At 24.3% G+C, this 15,377-nt stretch overlaps 1 protein-coding gene across 2 annotated transcripts in view; it reads left to right on the top strand.

Annotated features, from left to right (window-relative positions):
* LOC117169092 (DIS3-like exonuclease 2) overlaps positions 1-15,138 on the top strand; it is a 32,337-nt gene extending 17,199 nt beyond the window's left edge. For both annotated transcript variants that reach the window (XM_033355218.1, XM_033355219.1), the window contains exons 5-8: positions 1,192-1,483; positions 7,155-7,348; positions 7,452-7,734; positions 13,922-15,138. In XM_033355218.1, coding sequence (XP_033211109.1) covers positions 1,192-1,483; positions 7,155-7,348; positions 7,452-7,734; positions 13,922-14,035 — 883 coding nt within the window. In that variant the 3' untranslated portion in view covers positions 14,036-15,138. The remainder of the gene's footprint in view (positions 1-1,191; positions 1,484-7,154; positions 7,349-7,451; positions 7,735-13,921) is intronic.
* Positions 15,139-15,377: the final 239 nt, after the last annotated feature.

The following is a 15,377-nucleotide window of genomic DNA, read 5'->3' as shown; positions in this document are numbered from 1 at the left end:
AACTATTTTGTTGTAATTTCTTCTTTGTTGGTAGAAATTGATCTCCTTGATTGAAAATATTGAATATTGATACTTGATTAAAAAAGAGTTGAAAGAAAAACTTTTGAACGTCATCCAAAAACAAAATGCTATTTTAGTCGCTTTAATACCATTTTCATTCTTTTTTTTTTTTAAATTTTCGTTAAAATACACAAGATCTACATCTGGGATGGGTAATTTTTTATAGATTTCGAGAAGAGGAACAACATTGAACTATGAATTGATATTCCTAACTTGCTTTGTTTTCGAAAAAATTAGATTTTCAATCGGTAAAAATGATATTTCTTCAATTTTAGAGATAAAACCCAATTTTTCTCTTAAAAATAAACGCTTTTAAACAGAAAATGTTAGTCGATTTTTATCGCTTCATTTGAAAAAGTAGACTTATATTGCTGTAATTAACTGTTTTGTTGAAATTTCTTCTTTGTTGGTAGAAATTGATTTCCTTGATTGAAAATTCATATTTTTTTTGTATTAAAAATTAATTTTTTCGGTTGAAAATTCAGCATTTTAATTGAAAATTTCGTATTTTTGGTTGAACATTGAGTCGATTTTGAAATTTTTTTTTAAATAAATTTTTTTAACGATTCCACTTTTGGTTGAAGACTGATCTTTTTTTTACTTCAAAATTGAATGGTTGAAAATTTTTCCTTTTATTCTAGTTAAAAATTCAACTTTTTCGTTAAAAAATCATTAATTTTATTTAAATGTTAATCTGTCTTGTTGAAAATGCAATATCTTTATTTCAAAAATTAATGTCAGTTAAATATGTACTGAATTTTAAGTATAAGAAAATAAAACAAAAATTAATTCGAATTATGATATTAATTATGTTTTCAGTATTATTTAAGTTGTAATATAATTCGTAAAATTTTCCTATAATAAACATATCAATTGAATCCCTCGAATCTGGAACAAAAATTATTCATAATAAATTCGCGAAACTCTACACATATTCCTAATCGATTGTTTTAAAAATGCGAAATATTTGAATGGCTCCGTACAATGAAAAGTAATAGCTGAAAAATACTTGAAATACCTGGAAAAATGTGGAATTGTCAGGGAATTTTTGTCCAGGATTTTGTGTAGACACTCTGGAGACTTAATTTTTCCAACTCTAATCATTTGCTTGTAAATTGCACATTTTTTCAGACTCATCGAAGAGTTTATGTTGCTGGCTAACATGACAGTGGCGAGACAACTTTATGACACTGTTCCAGAATCAGCTTTACTCCGAAGTCACAAAGAGCCGTCGCTGCGAGTTTTGACTCAAACTCGCGACATGCTCGAAAAGTTTGGAGTGATTTTGAATATTGAATCGGCTGGTACTTTGCAAGAGAGCTTGAGTCAATACGAGTCGGAAGTTAGCAACGAATCGACGGAAAATTTCGCGGCAAAGTGTAGAATGATAGTCATTAATTCTCTCTGTGCCAAATCCATGACGGTGAGATTTTAATTTTTCTTTTTTCTTTATCATCGATTTTTAACTCTGGCGACAGTGTTTTTACTTTTTGTCTTCAATCCTTGGGATTGAAATCGCTAGACTAATTTTCTCTACTTTTGTGATGTATGCAGACTAAAAAAAACACCCCTTTTTTTGTTTAAGGAATTCCTCTTTTTCCCTGTTCTCAAGTTACTTTCCTCGTTTTTTTGCTCAATTGCAAACTAAATGAATACAACTCAATAAGAAAATATATATTTTTAAATCTTGAAAATCTGTTTAAAAAGTTTTAAATAAACTTTAAAAATAAAATTGTGTAAGAAACTTGCACAAGAAGGCTTAAAAAGAAGTGAGTTTAAAAAAATTCAGCTTATAAAATAAATGAATATGTATACTGCCGTGCTAAAGTTTTAGACCACCTCTTTTTGATGACGGAATAAATTTTGCTAATTTTAATTATACCAGAGCTAAAAAAATTTCTCTTTAAAAATTTGATTTTTTTCGAAATTCTGTATAAAATAAGCCGAATAATCAACATTTTTCAATATTCTTGGGCTTATTTTGAAGCTATTTTTTCATTGTATCACTGCAGCTTACGAGTATAAGTTGTAAAAAATGTCTTTTCGAATTGCAAGAACTTGAAGTTGTAACAAAAAAGTTGGAAAAATTGCAACATTATTTTTGATAGCAAAAATATTTTTGTAAAATATATGAAACATATAATGAAAAAATAGCTTCAAAATGAGCCCAAGAACATTGAAAAATGTTGATTATTTCGGAAGTTATTGAAAATTTAAGAAAATGGCACTCAAGAATGTCAATTTGTGAAACCTGGGAAACCTGGAAATGTGAGGAAATTTTGGTCAAAGTCGGGCAATTTTTTCAAGAGCGTCCTTATTTTTTAAAAATGTAATATAAAATTGAATAAGAATAATTATTTATTTTTAAAAGTAACCTTATATGATTGCATTGAACTATTTTGTTAAAAATTCGTTTTTCTTTTCTTGTTTTTTTTTTTTAAATTAATGTTGCTTACTGAAAATTTGAATATTCTAATCTTGGTTAAAAATTAATTGTTTTTAGTTAAAAATTCAAATATCTGGTTCAAAATTCATGATTTTTGTTGAAATTCTTTCTTTTTTATAGAAAATTAATAGTCTTGGTTAAAAAAAAACCATCTTTTTGCTTGAAAATTTATCGCGTTGGTTAGAAAAAAGCTATTTTGTTGAAAAATCGTGTTTTTTGGCTTAAAATTAATTTTTTTTTACTGAAAATTGGAATATTCTAGTTGAAGGTTCATTATTTTAGTTGACAATTAATCCTGGTTTCTACCCTACCTGGAAACCTGGAAATAAGAATTTTTTTCAAAGCCGGGTAATTTTTTCGAGAGCGTGCTTATTATTTTTTTAAATTGCAATCTAAAATTAAATAAAAATGATTCTTTATTTTTAAGAGTAGCCTTATATGATTGCATTTTACTACTTTGTTAAAAAATCTTGTTTTTTGTTGAAATTAATGTTTTTAACTAAAAATTTTAATATTCTATTTGCCGTTAAAAATGTATCGTTTTTAGGTGAAAATTAAAGTATCTGGTTCAAAAGTCTTGTTTTTTGCTGAAATTCTTTCTTTTTTATAGAAAATTAATACTCTTGGTTAAAAGTGTATCTTTTTGCTTAAAAATTTATTAGTTTGAAATTTTTTCTCTCTTTTTTTTTTGTTGAAATTAATGTTTTTAACTAAAAATTTTAATATTCTAGTTTTTGTTGAAAATTTATCGTTTTGCTTGAAAATTCAACAACTTGTTTGCAATTTTTTCTTCTAGTTGACTAAAACATTTTTCTTAGTTGAAAACTCAACTCATGTTGAAAACTTGTATTTTTTGGGATTTATTCAAATGTTTTTTATTAAAATTCAAAATATTTTTAGGTTGAAATATTAACTACTACATCTTTCCTTCATAATTTATCTTTTTGTTATTGAGAATTTAACTATTTGGTTGGATGTTAAAACTCTATTGTTAAAAATTATTTTTGTTGTTTAATATTCATTATTTAAATTGAAAATTCAAAACTTTAGTTAGAAAATGAGCTATTTTGTTGAAAAATATATTTTTTTGCCTGAAAATTAATTTTTTACGGAAAATTGAATTATTCCAGTTGAAGATTCATTATTTTAGTTGAAAGTTAATTCTGGTTTCTACCCTACCGTCGGAGAATTTTTTCGAGGGCGTGCTTTTTTTTTAATTCCAAAATAAAATTGAATAATAATGATTCTTTATTTTTAAAAGTAGCTTTATATGATTGCATTTAACTGTTTTGTTAAATTTTTTTTTGAAATCAAGGTTTTTAACTGAAAATTTTAATATCCTCGTTTTGGTTCAAAATTTATCGTTCTTAGTTGAAAATCCAAGTAACTGGTTCAAAAGTCTTGTTTTTTTTTTGGGCAATTCTTTCTTTTTTATAGAAAATTAATATTCTTGGTTTAAAGTGTATTTTTTTGGTTGAAAATTTATCAGTTTGTTTGCAATTTTTTCTCTCTCTTGACTGAAAAATCGTTCTTAGTTTCCTTCATAATTTATCTTTTTGATAATGAGAATTTAATTACTTGGTTGAAAGTTAAACTTTTTTGGTAAAAATTATTATTTTTGTTGTTTAAGATTCATCATTTTAATTGAAACTTCATCACTTTGGTTAGAAAATGATCTTTTTTTTCTTTCAATATTGTTCTTTTTGACTGAAAATTTAACTGTTTAATTTTTTGTTGATAATTTATCTTTTTTAGTTGAAAATCTATGTGTTTTGTTGAAAATTTGTCTTTTTCCTTGTAGAAATTAATTGTCTTGATTTAAAATTATTTTTTTTAATTTTATTTTTGTTTGAAAACTCAACTATTCCAGTGAATGATTATTTGTTTTAGTTAAGAATTTATCTTTTTCGCTTAAAATTCAACTATATGTTTAGAAATTTGTTTTTCTTAGTTGAAGATTAAAATATTTAGTTGAAAATTCATGTATTTTGTTGAAAAATTGTCTTTTTTGGCAGAAAATTTCGTCTATTCCAGTTGAAGATTCATCATTCTAGTTAAAAGTTTATCACTTGGGTTGAAATTTCTTGGTTTTTTTTGCTTGATGGAAAATTAGGTTTTTTAACCGAAAATTTGACTCTTACATGGTTGGTTCAAAACTATTCTTTCTTAGATAAAAATTCAACTATTTTGATGAACATTAAACTTTTTTAAATTGAAAATTCAATTGTTTGTTGGAGAATATCTTGTAATATAATTTGTCAAAGCTTTCTAAATTAAACATATTAATTAAATCATTAGAATCTCAAAAAAAACATTATTTATAATGAACGATCTCTTTACTTTATTCTTTTATTATTATTATTATTATTAGAATTCATCTATTTTGGATCAAATATGTACTGTTCTGTTGAAAATTCAACTGTTTTTCAGAAAATTCACCTTTTTGGCTTGAAAAATTCACAGTTTAGTTAAACATTTTTCTATTTTCTAACTGAAAAATTATTTGTAGTTGCAAATTTGTCTTTTTGGTTTAGAAATTAATTTTTTTCTGGGTAAAAATACAAGTGCTTGGTTGAAAACTAATCTCTGTTGATTAGGGAATCAAATAATTTATTCAATCAAAAAATTTGTTGAATTCGAAGGCTTTTGATTTAAAATTAAAGTATTTTTTGGTGTTTTGATGAAAATTTGTCTTTTTTGGAAGAAAATTATTCTTCTTTTTTAAGAATTCATCTTTTTTGTTTGAAAATTTAACTTTTTGTTATAAAGCTTATCTGTTTCGGATGAGGATTCTACCGCTTGATTGAAAATTCCATTATTTCGCTAAGAGTCAATTATTTTATTTAAAATTCGTCTTTTTGATGGAAAATTCATCTTTCTTGTTTAAAAATTCAACTCTTTTATTAAAAATAAACTTTTATTGGTTTAAAAAGCATATTTCCAATCATATTTATAAATTCAACTGTTTTGAAGGAAATTCGTAGTTCTTGCTTGAAAATTCATCTCTTTTTTGGAAGAAACGAACTCTTTTTCGTATGAAAAATGTAACTTTTTCTTTTAAAATTTACCTGTTTGGTTGAGGATTCTACCACTAGATTGGAAATTCAATTATTTTATTAGAAGTCAACTCTTTTGTTGAAAATTCTCCTTTTTGGAAGAAAATTCAACTGTTTTTGTTTAAGAATCATCTTTTTTAGTTCAGATGAACATTTTTTGTTTTTAAATTAACATTTTTTTTATTATCGCAGTATCAACTGTTACATTTTTTATTGCTTGAAAATTTATTATTTTGTTTTTTTGTAAAAACGTAATCTTTTTTGTTTGAAAATTCAACTTTTTGTTTCAAAATTTATCTGGTTTGGTTGAGGATTCAACTACTTGGTTGAAAATTAAATTAATTGGTGAAAAATTCACTTTTTTGTTGAAAAATCAATATTTTCGGGTTAAAAATGCTAAGTAATTCGTCTTTTGGGCTGAAAATTCAAGTTTTTGTTCTAAAATTTGTCTGTTTTGATTGAGGATTGAACTACTTGGTTGGAAGTTGAATTAATTTCTCAAGAATTCACTTTTCGGTTGAAGAATAAAAATTTTAGTTGAAAATTTATATAAATTGTTGAATATTTGGCGTTTTGTGGTAGAAAATGAATTTTTTTGATTGAAAGTCATCTTGCTGGGTTGAAAATTCGACTCATTTAAAATTTTTTTTTTGTAGAAAATTCAACTCTGGCTGTAAACTTATACATTTTGTTGTAAATTAATTTTTTTCTTCACAAATTCATCTGCTTGGCTGAAAAATGATGTATTTTGTTGAAGATTCTTTCTTTCAAAGTCAATTCAACTGATTTTTATTTAAAATTGAAATCATTTTATCAACTGCACATTACATTTCTCATTGAGAATGTATCTTTATCGGTTAAAAATTGAAACCAATTACTAAAAATCCGTTTTGTTTAACAAGTAATTTTTTAGCTAAAAATTCAACTATTAGGTGGAAAACTCATGTTGAAAGTTCAATTAATTTGTTTGAAAATTGATTTTTTTTAAAAATTTTTTAACCAAATTTTTGGTTAAAAATTCATCTTTTTAATTTAAAGTTTCTCTGTGTTGGCTGTTGATTCTACCATTTGATTAAAACATTCAATTGTTTTGTTAAATTTCAACTGTTTTATTGAAAATTCATCTTTCTGGGTTGAAAATCGAACTCTTTTATTAAAATTAAACTTTTTTCCTTGAAAAGTCATATTTTCAATTATATTTAGAAATTCAAAGGTTTTATTGAAAATTTGTCTTTTCGGTCAAAAATGAATCTTCTTGGTTAAAAATGCAACTGTTTTTTGGAAAATTGATCTGCTAAAATTAACAGTTTGATAGGAAATACAACTATCTTGTTGAAATGTAAACCGTTCTCTGAAAAATTAATCTTTTTTGTTAAAAATTCATCATTCTTGGTTGAAAATTACACTACATCAATATAATTTAAAAAGAATTTATTTCCTTATTTTCGCGAAAAATCCCCCTATTTCCCCTTTTTTGAGAGGATTTTTGGTTTTGAAGTCTGTCTTTTCATTAGTTTATACCTGTTATAATGTTAAATAAATAAATATAAAACGAATAGAAATGTTATTAGATTTAAATTTGATTATTTCAGAGGGCAATTTACAGATGCTCAAATTCGATTAAAGAGGAGGATTCTTTAAGACATTATGCTTTGAATGTTCCTCTCTATACGCATTTTACTTCGCCTATACGTCGTTATTCTGACTGTATTGTCCACCGTCTATTGTATGCTTCGATTAGAAATGTCGATTTACATCCAAAGTGGAATTCTTATTTGTGCACAAAGTAAGTTCTCTAACTTCACCCTAAATGTTTAGTTGAAATTGCAAAAGTCGTAATTTCAATAAACTAAGTTTAGTTTTTAAAAAAAATAATTTTTGATCGACAGACTAGCAACGAATTGCAACGTTAAGAAGTATTCTGCGAAAGTGGCTCAGGAACAAAGCAACGAATTATTTTTCACGTATCTCCTTGACTTGAGAGGTCCCTTGAACACGCAAGCTGTTGTCATGGATGTGAAAAATCGAAGTATCGACGTGATTATTATCGAGGTGGGACTAAAGGCTCGTGTTTATTTTGCTGACATGGAGGAAGAAGTTACAGCGGAATATGCTGAGGAGCGATCTGTTCCCACGATCAAACTTAGCTGGAAAGGATCCGAACTCAAACAGGTGATTTTTAATTTCCGGAAACTTAAAATTTTTTATTTTATCTCTTAAATCAGGGTGTCTAGTGTCTTTGAAATCCTTGAAAACCGGGGAAAGTCCTTGAATTATTCGCGTGATCCTCAGGTTGGCGACTTGACCGCGAATTTTAATCATTTTATCAATTTTAAAAATGAATTTATTCGGTTTTACTTGCTTACTCCTAATTTATTCTGGCTTGGAACAGGGAATTTTAGAAAATAGTTATTGTTTTTATTTTAGGGCAGGCAGTTTCCGTAAATATGTATAATTTCACTTGGAACGGGAAATTTTTGACATGGAAGGAGAATTTTTTTTATAGAATTATCATTCGGATTTAGAAGAAAGGAATTTGAAAGAATACCTGTTTTTGTTGTTTTTAAGAATTAGATTTTTAACAGAAAATTTAGCTATTCTGTTTTTGGTTGAAAAATTATATTTTTTTATTTATAAAATAAAGTAGTTCTTTGGAAATGTATCTACTTTGTAAAAAATTCGCCTCTTGGTAGAAAATTAATTTTTATTTTATTTATTTTATTTATTTTTATTATTATTGAGTTTGGTTGAAAATTTAATTCCTTTAACTGAAAATTTAAATGTCCATTTTTCGTTGAAAACTGATCTTTTCTTGTTCAAAATACAAGAATTTGGATGAAAATTTGTATTTTTTTAATGAAAATTCAACTATTTTGTAGGAAATTCTTTTTTTTTTGTTTTTTAAAAATCGATTACTTTTGGTAGAAAATTATGTTTTTTTGCGAGTTAATCTTCTTGTTTAAAAACTCTTCTTTTCGATAAAAAATTTAAGTATTCCAGTTAAATATTTATCCTCTTAGTTGGAAATTCATCTTTCAATTTGGAAATAAAGTACGCGGTTAAAAATTAATTTATTTACTTGTAATATAATTTGTTTTATTTTTTTGATTGCAAATTATTATTTATTTATACTGAAAATTTAACTATTATTCCAGTTGAATAACTATTTATTTTAAAGTTAGTTTTTTTTGTGCAAGCAATTTTTTTATTTGAAAATTTAAAATTCCATAGTTTTAATTGAAAATTCATCTTCTTGCTTAAACATTAATGTTTTAACTTGAAATTTAATTATTTAAAATATAAAATAATCATTTCAAGTACTTTGTTAAAACAATTTTTTTTTTGTTTTAAACTTAATTTTTTATCTGGAAATATAACTATTCCTTTTTTGTCTGAAAATAAAGTTTTTTAAATAAAAAATTCGACTAATTTGGTAAAAGTTGAACCATTTTGTTGAAAACTTATTTTTTCGTATAAAGATTTATCTCTTGGGTTGAAATGTGGATTGTTTTGTTGAAATTTATATATATATTTTTTGTATTAAAAATTAATTTCTTACTTGAAAATCTTACTTTTCCATTTTTGAATAAACGATGGTAATTTTTGTCTGTTTTCTGTTGACAAAAAAATACCCACCGTTTATTTATTGTAAATACCTGCTCGAAAACCATGAAAATTTAAATGTTCCATTTTTTGTTGAAAATTGATCTTTTTTAGTTAAAAAATCGTCTTAATTGGTAGAAAACTAATCTTTTTGGTTGAAATTTGTTTCTTTTTTGTTGAAAATGCAACTGTTTTACAAATAGTTCATCTTTTGTCTTGAAAATTCAACAATTTTGTTCAAAGTTTTTTCTTTCTTGCCTGAAAAATCTTTCTTTGTTGAAAATTCGGCTTTTTTATTGGAGAATGTAACTTCTGGCTTGTAAGTTAAACTACAATATTAAAATTTCTTTTTTTTCTGGTTGCAGATCATTATTTTATTTGAAAATTCATTTTTCTTTGAAAATTCAACTAGTTGATGAAATTTATTTTTACTGAAAATTTATCTTTTCCAGTTAAAAATGCAATTTCTGTCAAAAAATTGACATTTGTTAACCTGAAAATTTAAGCACTTGGATAAAAATCGAAGAAACACTTGGTTAAAAATGTATTTTTCATCTTTTGTGTTAAATATTTGAATATTTCGTTGACATTTTTTTTCTAAAAAGTTACAAATTTATCGCTGTTTGACAATTGATGTATTTTATTGAATTTTTTTTTCTCTGACTGAAAAGTTATGTTTTTAAGTTGAAAATTCATCTACTTATTCGAAAAATAATCTATTTTTGTGGAAAATGTGTCTTTTTTGGTAGAAAATTAATCCTCTGGGTTGAAAAATTCGTCGTTTGGGTTAAGAATTCATCTTTATAGGTTGAAAGTTAAATTATTTGGTTAAAAATTCAACTCTTTTGTTGAATTTTGTTTTAATTCAACTCTTTGGTTTAAAATTTACTACTTTGTAGAATTTTTTCTTGTTTAAATATCAGAAATTTAATTTTTCGTTGAGAACTCCTCATTTTTGTCTAAAATTAAACTATTCGTGATGAAAATTCCACAATTTTTGTAAAGTTGAATATTTTTTGTTTTAAAATTCGACTATTTGGTTAAAATTTGATTTCTGTCGTGTAAAGTTCCAGTATTCTTTAAGAAAATCAACTATTTTATTGAAAATTCATTTGTTTTGTTCATCATTCGTCTAATTGGACAAAAAATTCTTCCTTTTGGATTTAAAATTCATCTTCTTTGTTAAAAATTAAAGGGCCTTTTAAAAAATGCAATTATTTAATTGAAAATGCAACAGTTTTTGGTTGAAGTTCAATTTTTTTGTTTGTTTAAAATTCAATCATTTGGTTGAAAATTCAACAATTTGGATAAAATTCAACTATTTTGTTGAAAATTAATTTTTTTTTAAATATTAAACTTAAATTAGCTTATAATTCCATAACTCCTTCAAATTTCAACCAGTTCTAATATAAAAATCGTAAATTATTGGTTTTTACCAAAAGTTATAAAATTGTTGTTAAATTCAATAAAATTTATTTTTTGACCGGGAATTTTACAAATTTTTGGAAGAAAAATCTGTCCACGTTCGATTTCAACAGCTTTTTAAATAATTAGTTGAATTGTTTTTTTTTTTTATGTAATTCAAAAAGTTTTTTCTTACAAAATTTTATTTTACATTTTTATTTTCAAGGTTCCATATTCAATTTAAACAATTTTCAAATTCCGTCTTGAAGACTTTAACAATTAAAAATTGAAAGACTTTGAAGTTGAAATTTTTTAACAAAAAACATTTTTATTTAATAAATAAATAATCATTTTTTTAATGGACCTGTACTTTAAGTATTAAAGAATGAACAAAAAACGTTTTGGGAAAACGATTTTAAATTAGTTCAAAATATGAAAATTTTCAGACTTTGACGTTCAAAATTAAACTGTTTCAACTCGAAAAACTTAATCATTCAAAAAATGCAGAAATCCGATTGAAACTTTGTAAACTATTATTAATTTAAACATTACTTCATAATAATGTATTTTGTAATTAAACGCTTTCACTAAATTTAAAATATAGGTTCAGTCTAAAATATTCCATTTTTAATCCATGCAATTAAAAATTTTTTAATTAAGAAAAAGAATAATTATTTAATATTTAGCATTATTTAACTGTTTATTTAATATGAATAAATTGAAACGGAATATTTCAAATTAAACAATTTGAAACTGAATTGTTTTACATATAAAGCCTGGAATCGTTAAAATTTCTAAGAGCCTTTGAACTTTCAACATTACAATTTGAATTGTTGTATTTGAAAAATGATTTATTTATGAGTGAAATTGTTGAATTTTGATGTATAAATAGTAATTGAACACTTATTATTTGTAAACAAAATTTGAGTATTTTCAGAGATATTTAGGAGTTTTTAAAAGACACAAAATTATCATGCAAATTTTAAAAAGTTTCCGTAAAATCTTTCATAATCTTTTTTGACAATTTCTTAAATTTTTTAAAACCTTTCTGAATATTCTCTTAAAATAATTTAAAAAAATGAAAAAGTATTTTTAATTTTTCTAGGAATCTTAAGAAAATGTTTAAAATCTTCAAAAATCTACAAATAATAAATGTTCAATTGTTATTTATAAATGAAAATTTTCTAAAATTTGCAGGATTTCCTAAAAAATGGCAGCAAAAATTCTATTCATTTTGACAGATATATAGAAGTTCAGTTAAAAACTTCAATTTTTAATGTTTCTAGCTCAAAATTCCTTAAAGTTATACAATTTTGAAAATTTTTAAGTTCATTGATTGATTTTTGAATTTTGAGCATTAAAAACGATAACGTAGATTTATATTTTTTTTATACTGAAAAATGTCTGTACCTTATATTTTATACGTGTAAATTACTAAGCATTTTTTATGGTTGAAGATTCATCTGTCTGATTGAAAACTGAACTATTTTATTGACATATTTTATTAATCTTATTTATATATAGACAAAAAGTAATCCTGAAATAATTTGAATTTCTGAACAAATTCCTAAAATTGATTCAAAATTTTAATAAAATATTAATATCAATTGAAGTGGGTAATAAAAATAGTTTAAAAAAAGTTTTAATTCAATTTAATGTATTATTTGATATTTCCATCACAATTAAAATTAATTTAATTTAATTACTAATTAAAAGTGTCGTGTATTCTTGTTGAATCAAACTTTTTTACCTTAATTTAAAATCTTGTTTGGTTAAAGCTGCTACAAATTATATTTTTCATTGAGAATTTATCTTTAATAGTTGAAAATTGAAATATTTTGTTGAAAATTAAAATACTAGTTTGAAAATTAAATTTCACTCTTTGAATGAAAATTAAAAACTTTATTTGGAAGCTCATGTAATATGTTGAAAATTGTTTTTGTTTTTGTTTTTTTTTTGATAAAAAATGAATTTTCTTGATTGAAAATTAAACTTACTCGGCTGAAAATTCGATTACTTTATTAAAAATTAATTTCTTTTTAATTAATAATTCATCTTCTTAAGTAGAAAATTCAACTTTTTGGTTGAAAATTCAAGTGTTTTTATGAAAATTCGTCTTTTTTTTGTAGAAAATTAATTTTCTTGGTAGAGAATTGAAGTTTTTGCTTTTTGAAAATTCAACTCCAAGATTGAAAGTTGAAGTAATCGGTTTAAAATTCACTCCTTGATAATTCATGCAATTTGTTGAAGGTTTGTCTTTTTTTGGTAGAAAATTAATTTTTCTGTGTTGAAAATTGAACTTTTTCCTGAAAAATGATTTATTTGCTTGGAAGATTCAACTCTTTAGTTGAAAACTTAAATATTTTATTTAAAAAAATTTAAAACCTATTTATTTATTCTATTAAAATAATGTATAAAAACGAAAAAGTATTTTTAATTTTTCTAGGGATCTTAAGAAAATGTTTCTATTCTTTTGACGCTTTTCATAATTCGTGAAAAGCTTCTAATTTTTTTGTTTAAAATCTACAAGAATGTACATTTTGTTGTCAATTAGGCTATCATTTTAAGTTTGAAATTAATTTACAATCTTTTAAAAACTTCGAAATATCTCTTAAAATTTCTCAAATTTCGTTTAGAAATAATAAATGTTCAATTGTTATTTATACATGAAAATTTTCTAAAATTTGCAGGATTTCCTAAAAAATTGCATCAAAAATTGAATTAATTGTGACAGATATTTAGAGATTCTGAAAAATACAAAAATAATTTTTAATTCGAACAAATTTAAAACAACTTCTAGATTTTTCAAGATTTTGAAATAAAATGTTGAAACTTTTCTAGGATTTTTAATCTAATTCAAATGAAAATAATTTAATATTTAATTTCAGAATTGTTCCGTTACAAATTTCAATTTTTAATGTTTCTGGCTTAAAATTCCTTCAAACTATATAATTTTGAAAATTTTTAAGTTCATTGATTGATTTTTTAACTTAGAGCATTAAAAACGATGACGTGGATTTATACTTTTTTATATTGAACAATGTTTGTACCTTCTGTTTTATACGTATTAATTACTGAAGATTTGAATACAAAATTTTTTAATTAAAAAACTTTTAAACTTGAATTTTAAAAGTTTAAAATTCAACAGCAGCTCAGGTTTTATGACTGTATTTTTTAATGTAATAAAATAAACAATCGCCAAAAAAGGGGGTTTTGAATGTAATTTATTATATAAATTTATAAATATAATTTTTAGTTTTTCCTGGAAAACCTGGATTTTTTAAAAAGAAACGCTAGATACCCTGCTGAAATTCTAAAAAAAGCCAATTAAATATCTACTTTATTTTTCCAGATTATAAACGTTTTTAGCATAGTAGACGTGAGAATTCAGAAGCATCCCGCGCTCTTTCGTCTACACGGCGTTCTCTTGCCTCCTTCTCCCAACATCATGAGCGAAATATTTTAAAAATTGAAGGAAAAGAGTAACGACTTTTATTTCATCGAATCTTGAAAGAAGAATATTGGATTTTAGTCTCGAATCACGTTTTTATTGAAGGGATCTCGAAATTCAATGCCTCCAGGCAATTTGTTTATTCAAATTAAATTTTAAGTTGAATATTGAACTCAAGAGTTCGCGAAGAAACTTCTTTGACAATTATTGTTTTTTTTTATTTTTTTCGAACTTACGTCGAAGATACTTCCCTTTTGAAGTAAAAATTTCTAGATTTTGTCTTTAAATTCGTCTTTCTAGTGGTCTTTATACTACGGCAGCTTTTTTTTTTAGAAAGATTTACTCTCTTAGTACCTGATTTTCTTTCACGTACAATGTAACAGTAACAGTACAAAAGTAAACAAAAGTTTAAGTTTTTGATTTTTCTTTTTTCGAGAGCATTGCAATTTATCATTGCAAAATTTGCAGCTGAGATTATTCAAGGAAAAGATTCTTGTCCGAAGAAAATTTTGTTTCGTACACGATGGAATGAGAAAAGATTTTTTTTTAAACTACCACTCTGATTTCGTCCGTAATTTTTATTTCTGAAAATGTTCTCATTTCATAAGAGTCTATTTTGATGTTTCCTTTTTATAAATACGTAATTTTTTTTGAAGCTGTGATTGTCCACTACGCTTTTTTTTAATGAATAATACCCATATTTATGATATTGTTTACCTAAAAAAAAAAAAGAAAAAATAGTTTAAAGGTGCAAGAAAATAATTAAATGTTTGAAAATTTGGAAGAATTTCTTGTGATCAAAAACTCAAAGAAATATTCTTTATTCGAAAAAGTTGCGCTGCATCGAAAAAATTCGTACAGGTGATTAACGTCGATTTATTTGGCTCAGTGTTTCTACTGTGTACTTAGAAGTCAGACGCGTATTTAGAACGCCTTTTATTATTTTTTTTTCCTTTAAAAAAATAAATAAAAAGACTGATTTTATCATCTAGAGATCGATTTAAATCTGATATCTTTTAAATACGCATCTGAAAGCTGGAAAGCAAAATATTGTATCTTAAACGAATGTAATTTTGTAACTTGCATCAGAGGAATAAAACTTTTTCGAAGCATCAAAATCTCATTTCTTTTTTTGCTAATTGTACCTAACAAGGCCGGAAAATTTAATGATGAAAAAGAAATTGTTAAAAAATTCTACTTATAAAACAAATCATACGTCACGAAGCTATTTGGTTTGAAAACTGAACTATTTTGGTGAGAATTTTTTGTTAGCAACTATTACATTTTTCGTTCTTGCCTGAAAAATCTTTATTTATTGAAAATCCGACTTTTCTATCGGAAAATTTAATTTCTGGTT

The sequence above is a fragment of the Belonocnema kinseyi genome, chromosome 3 (genome assembly GCF_010883055.1).
Source record: "Belonocnema kinseyi isolate 2016_QV_RU_SX_M_011 chromosome 3, B_treatae_v1, whole genome shotgun sequence".
Classification (NCBI taxonomy): domain Eukaryota; kingdom Metazoa; phylum Arthropoda; class Insecta; order Hymenoptera; family Cynipidae; genus Belonocnema; species Belonocnema kinseyi.
Note: the sequence above shows the minus strand (reverse complement) of the source record. Positions and strands in the feature narration are given on the sequence as shown.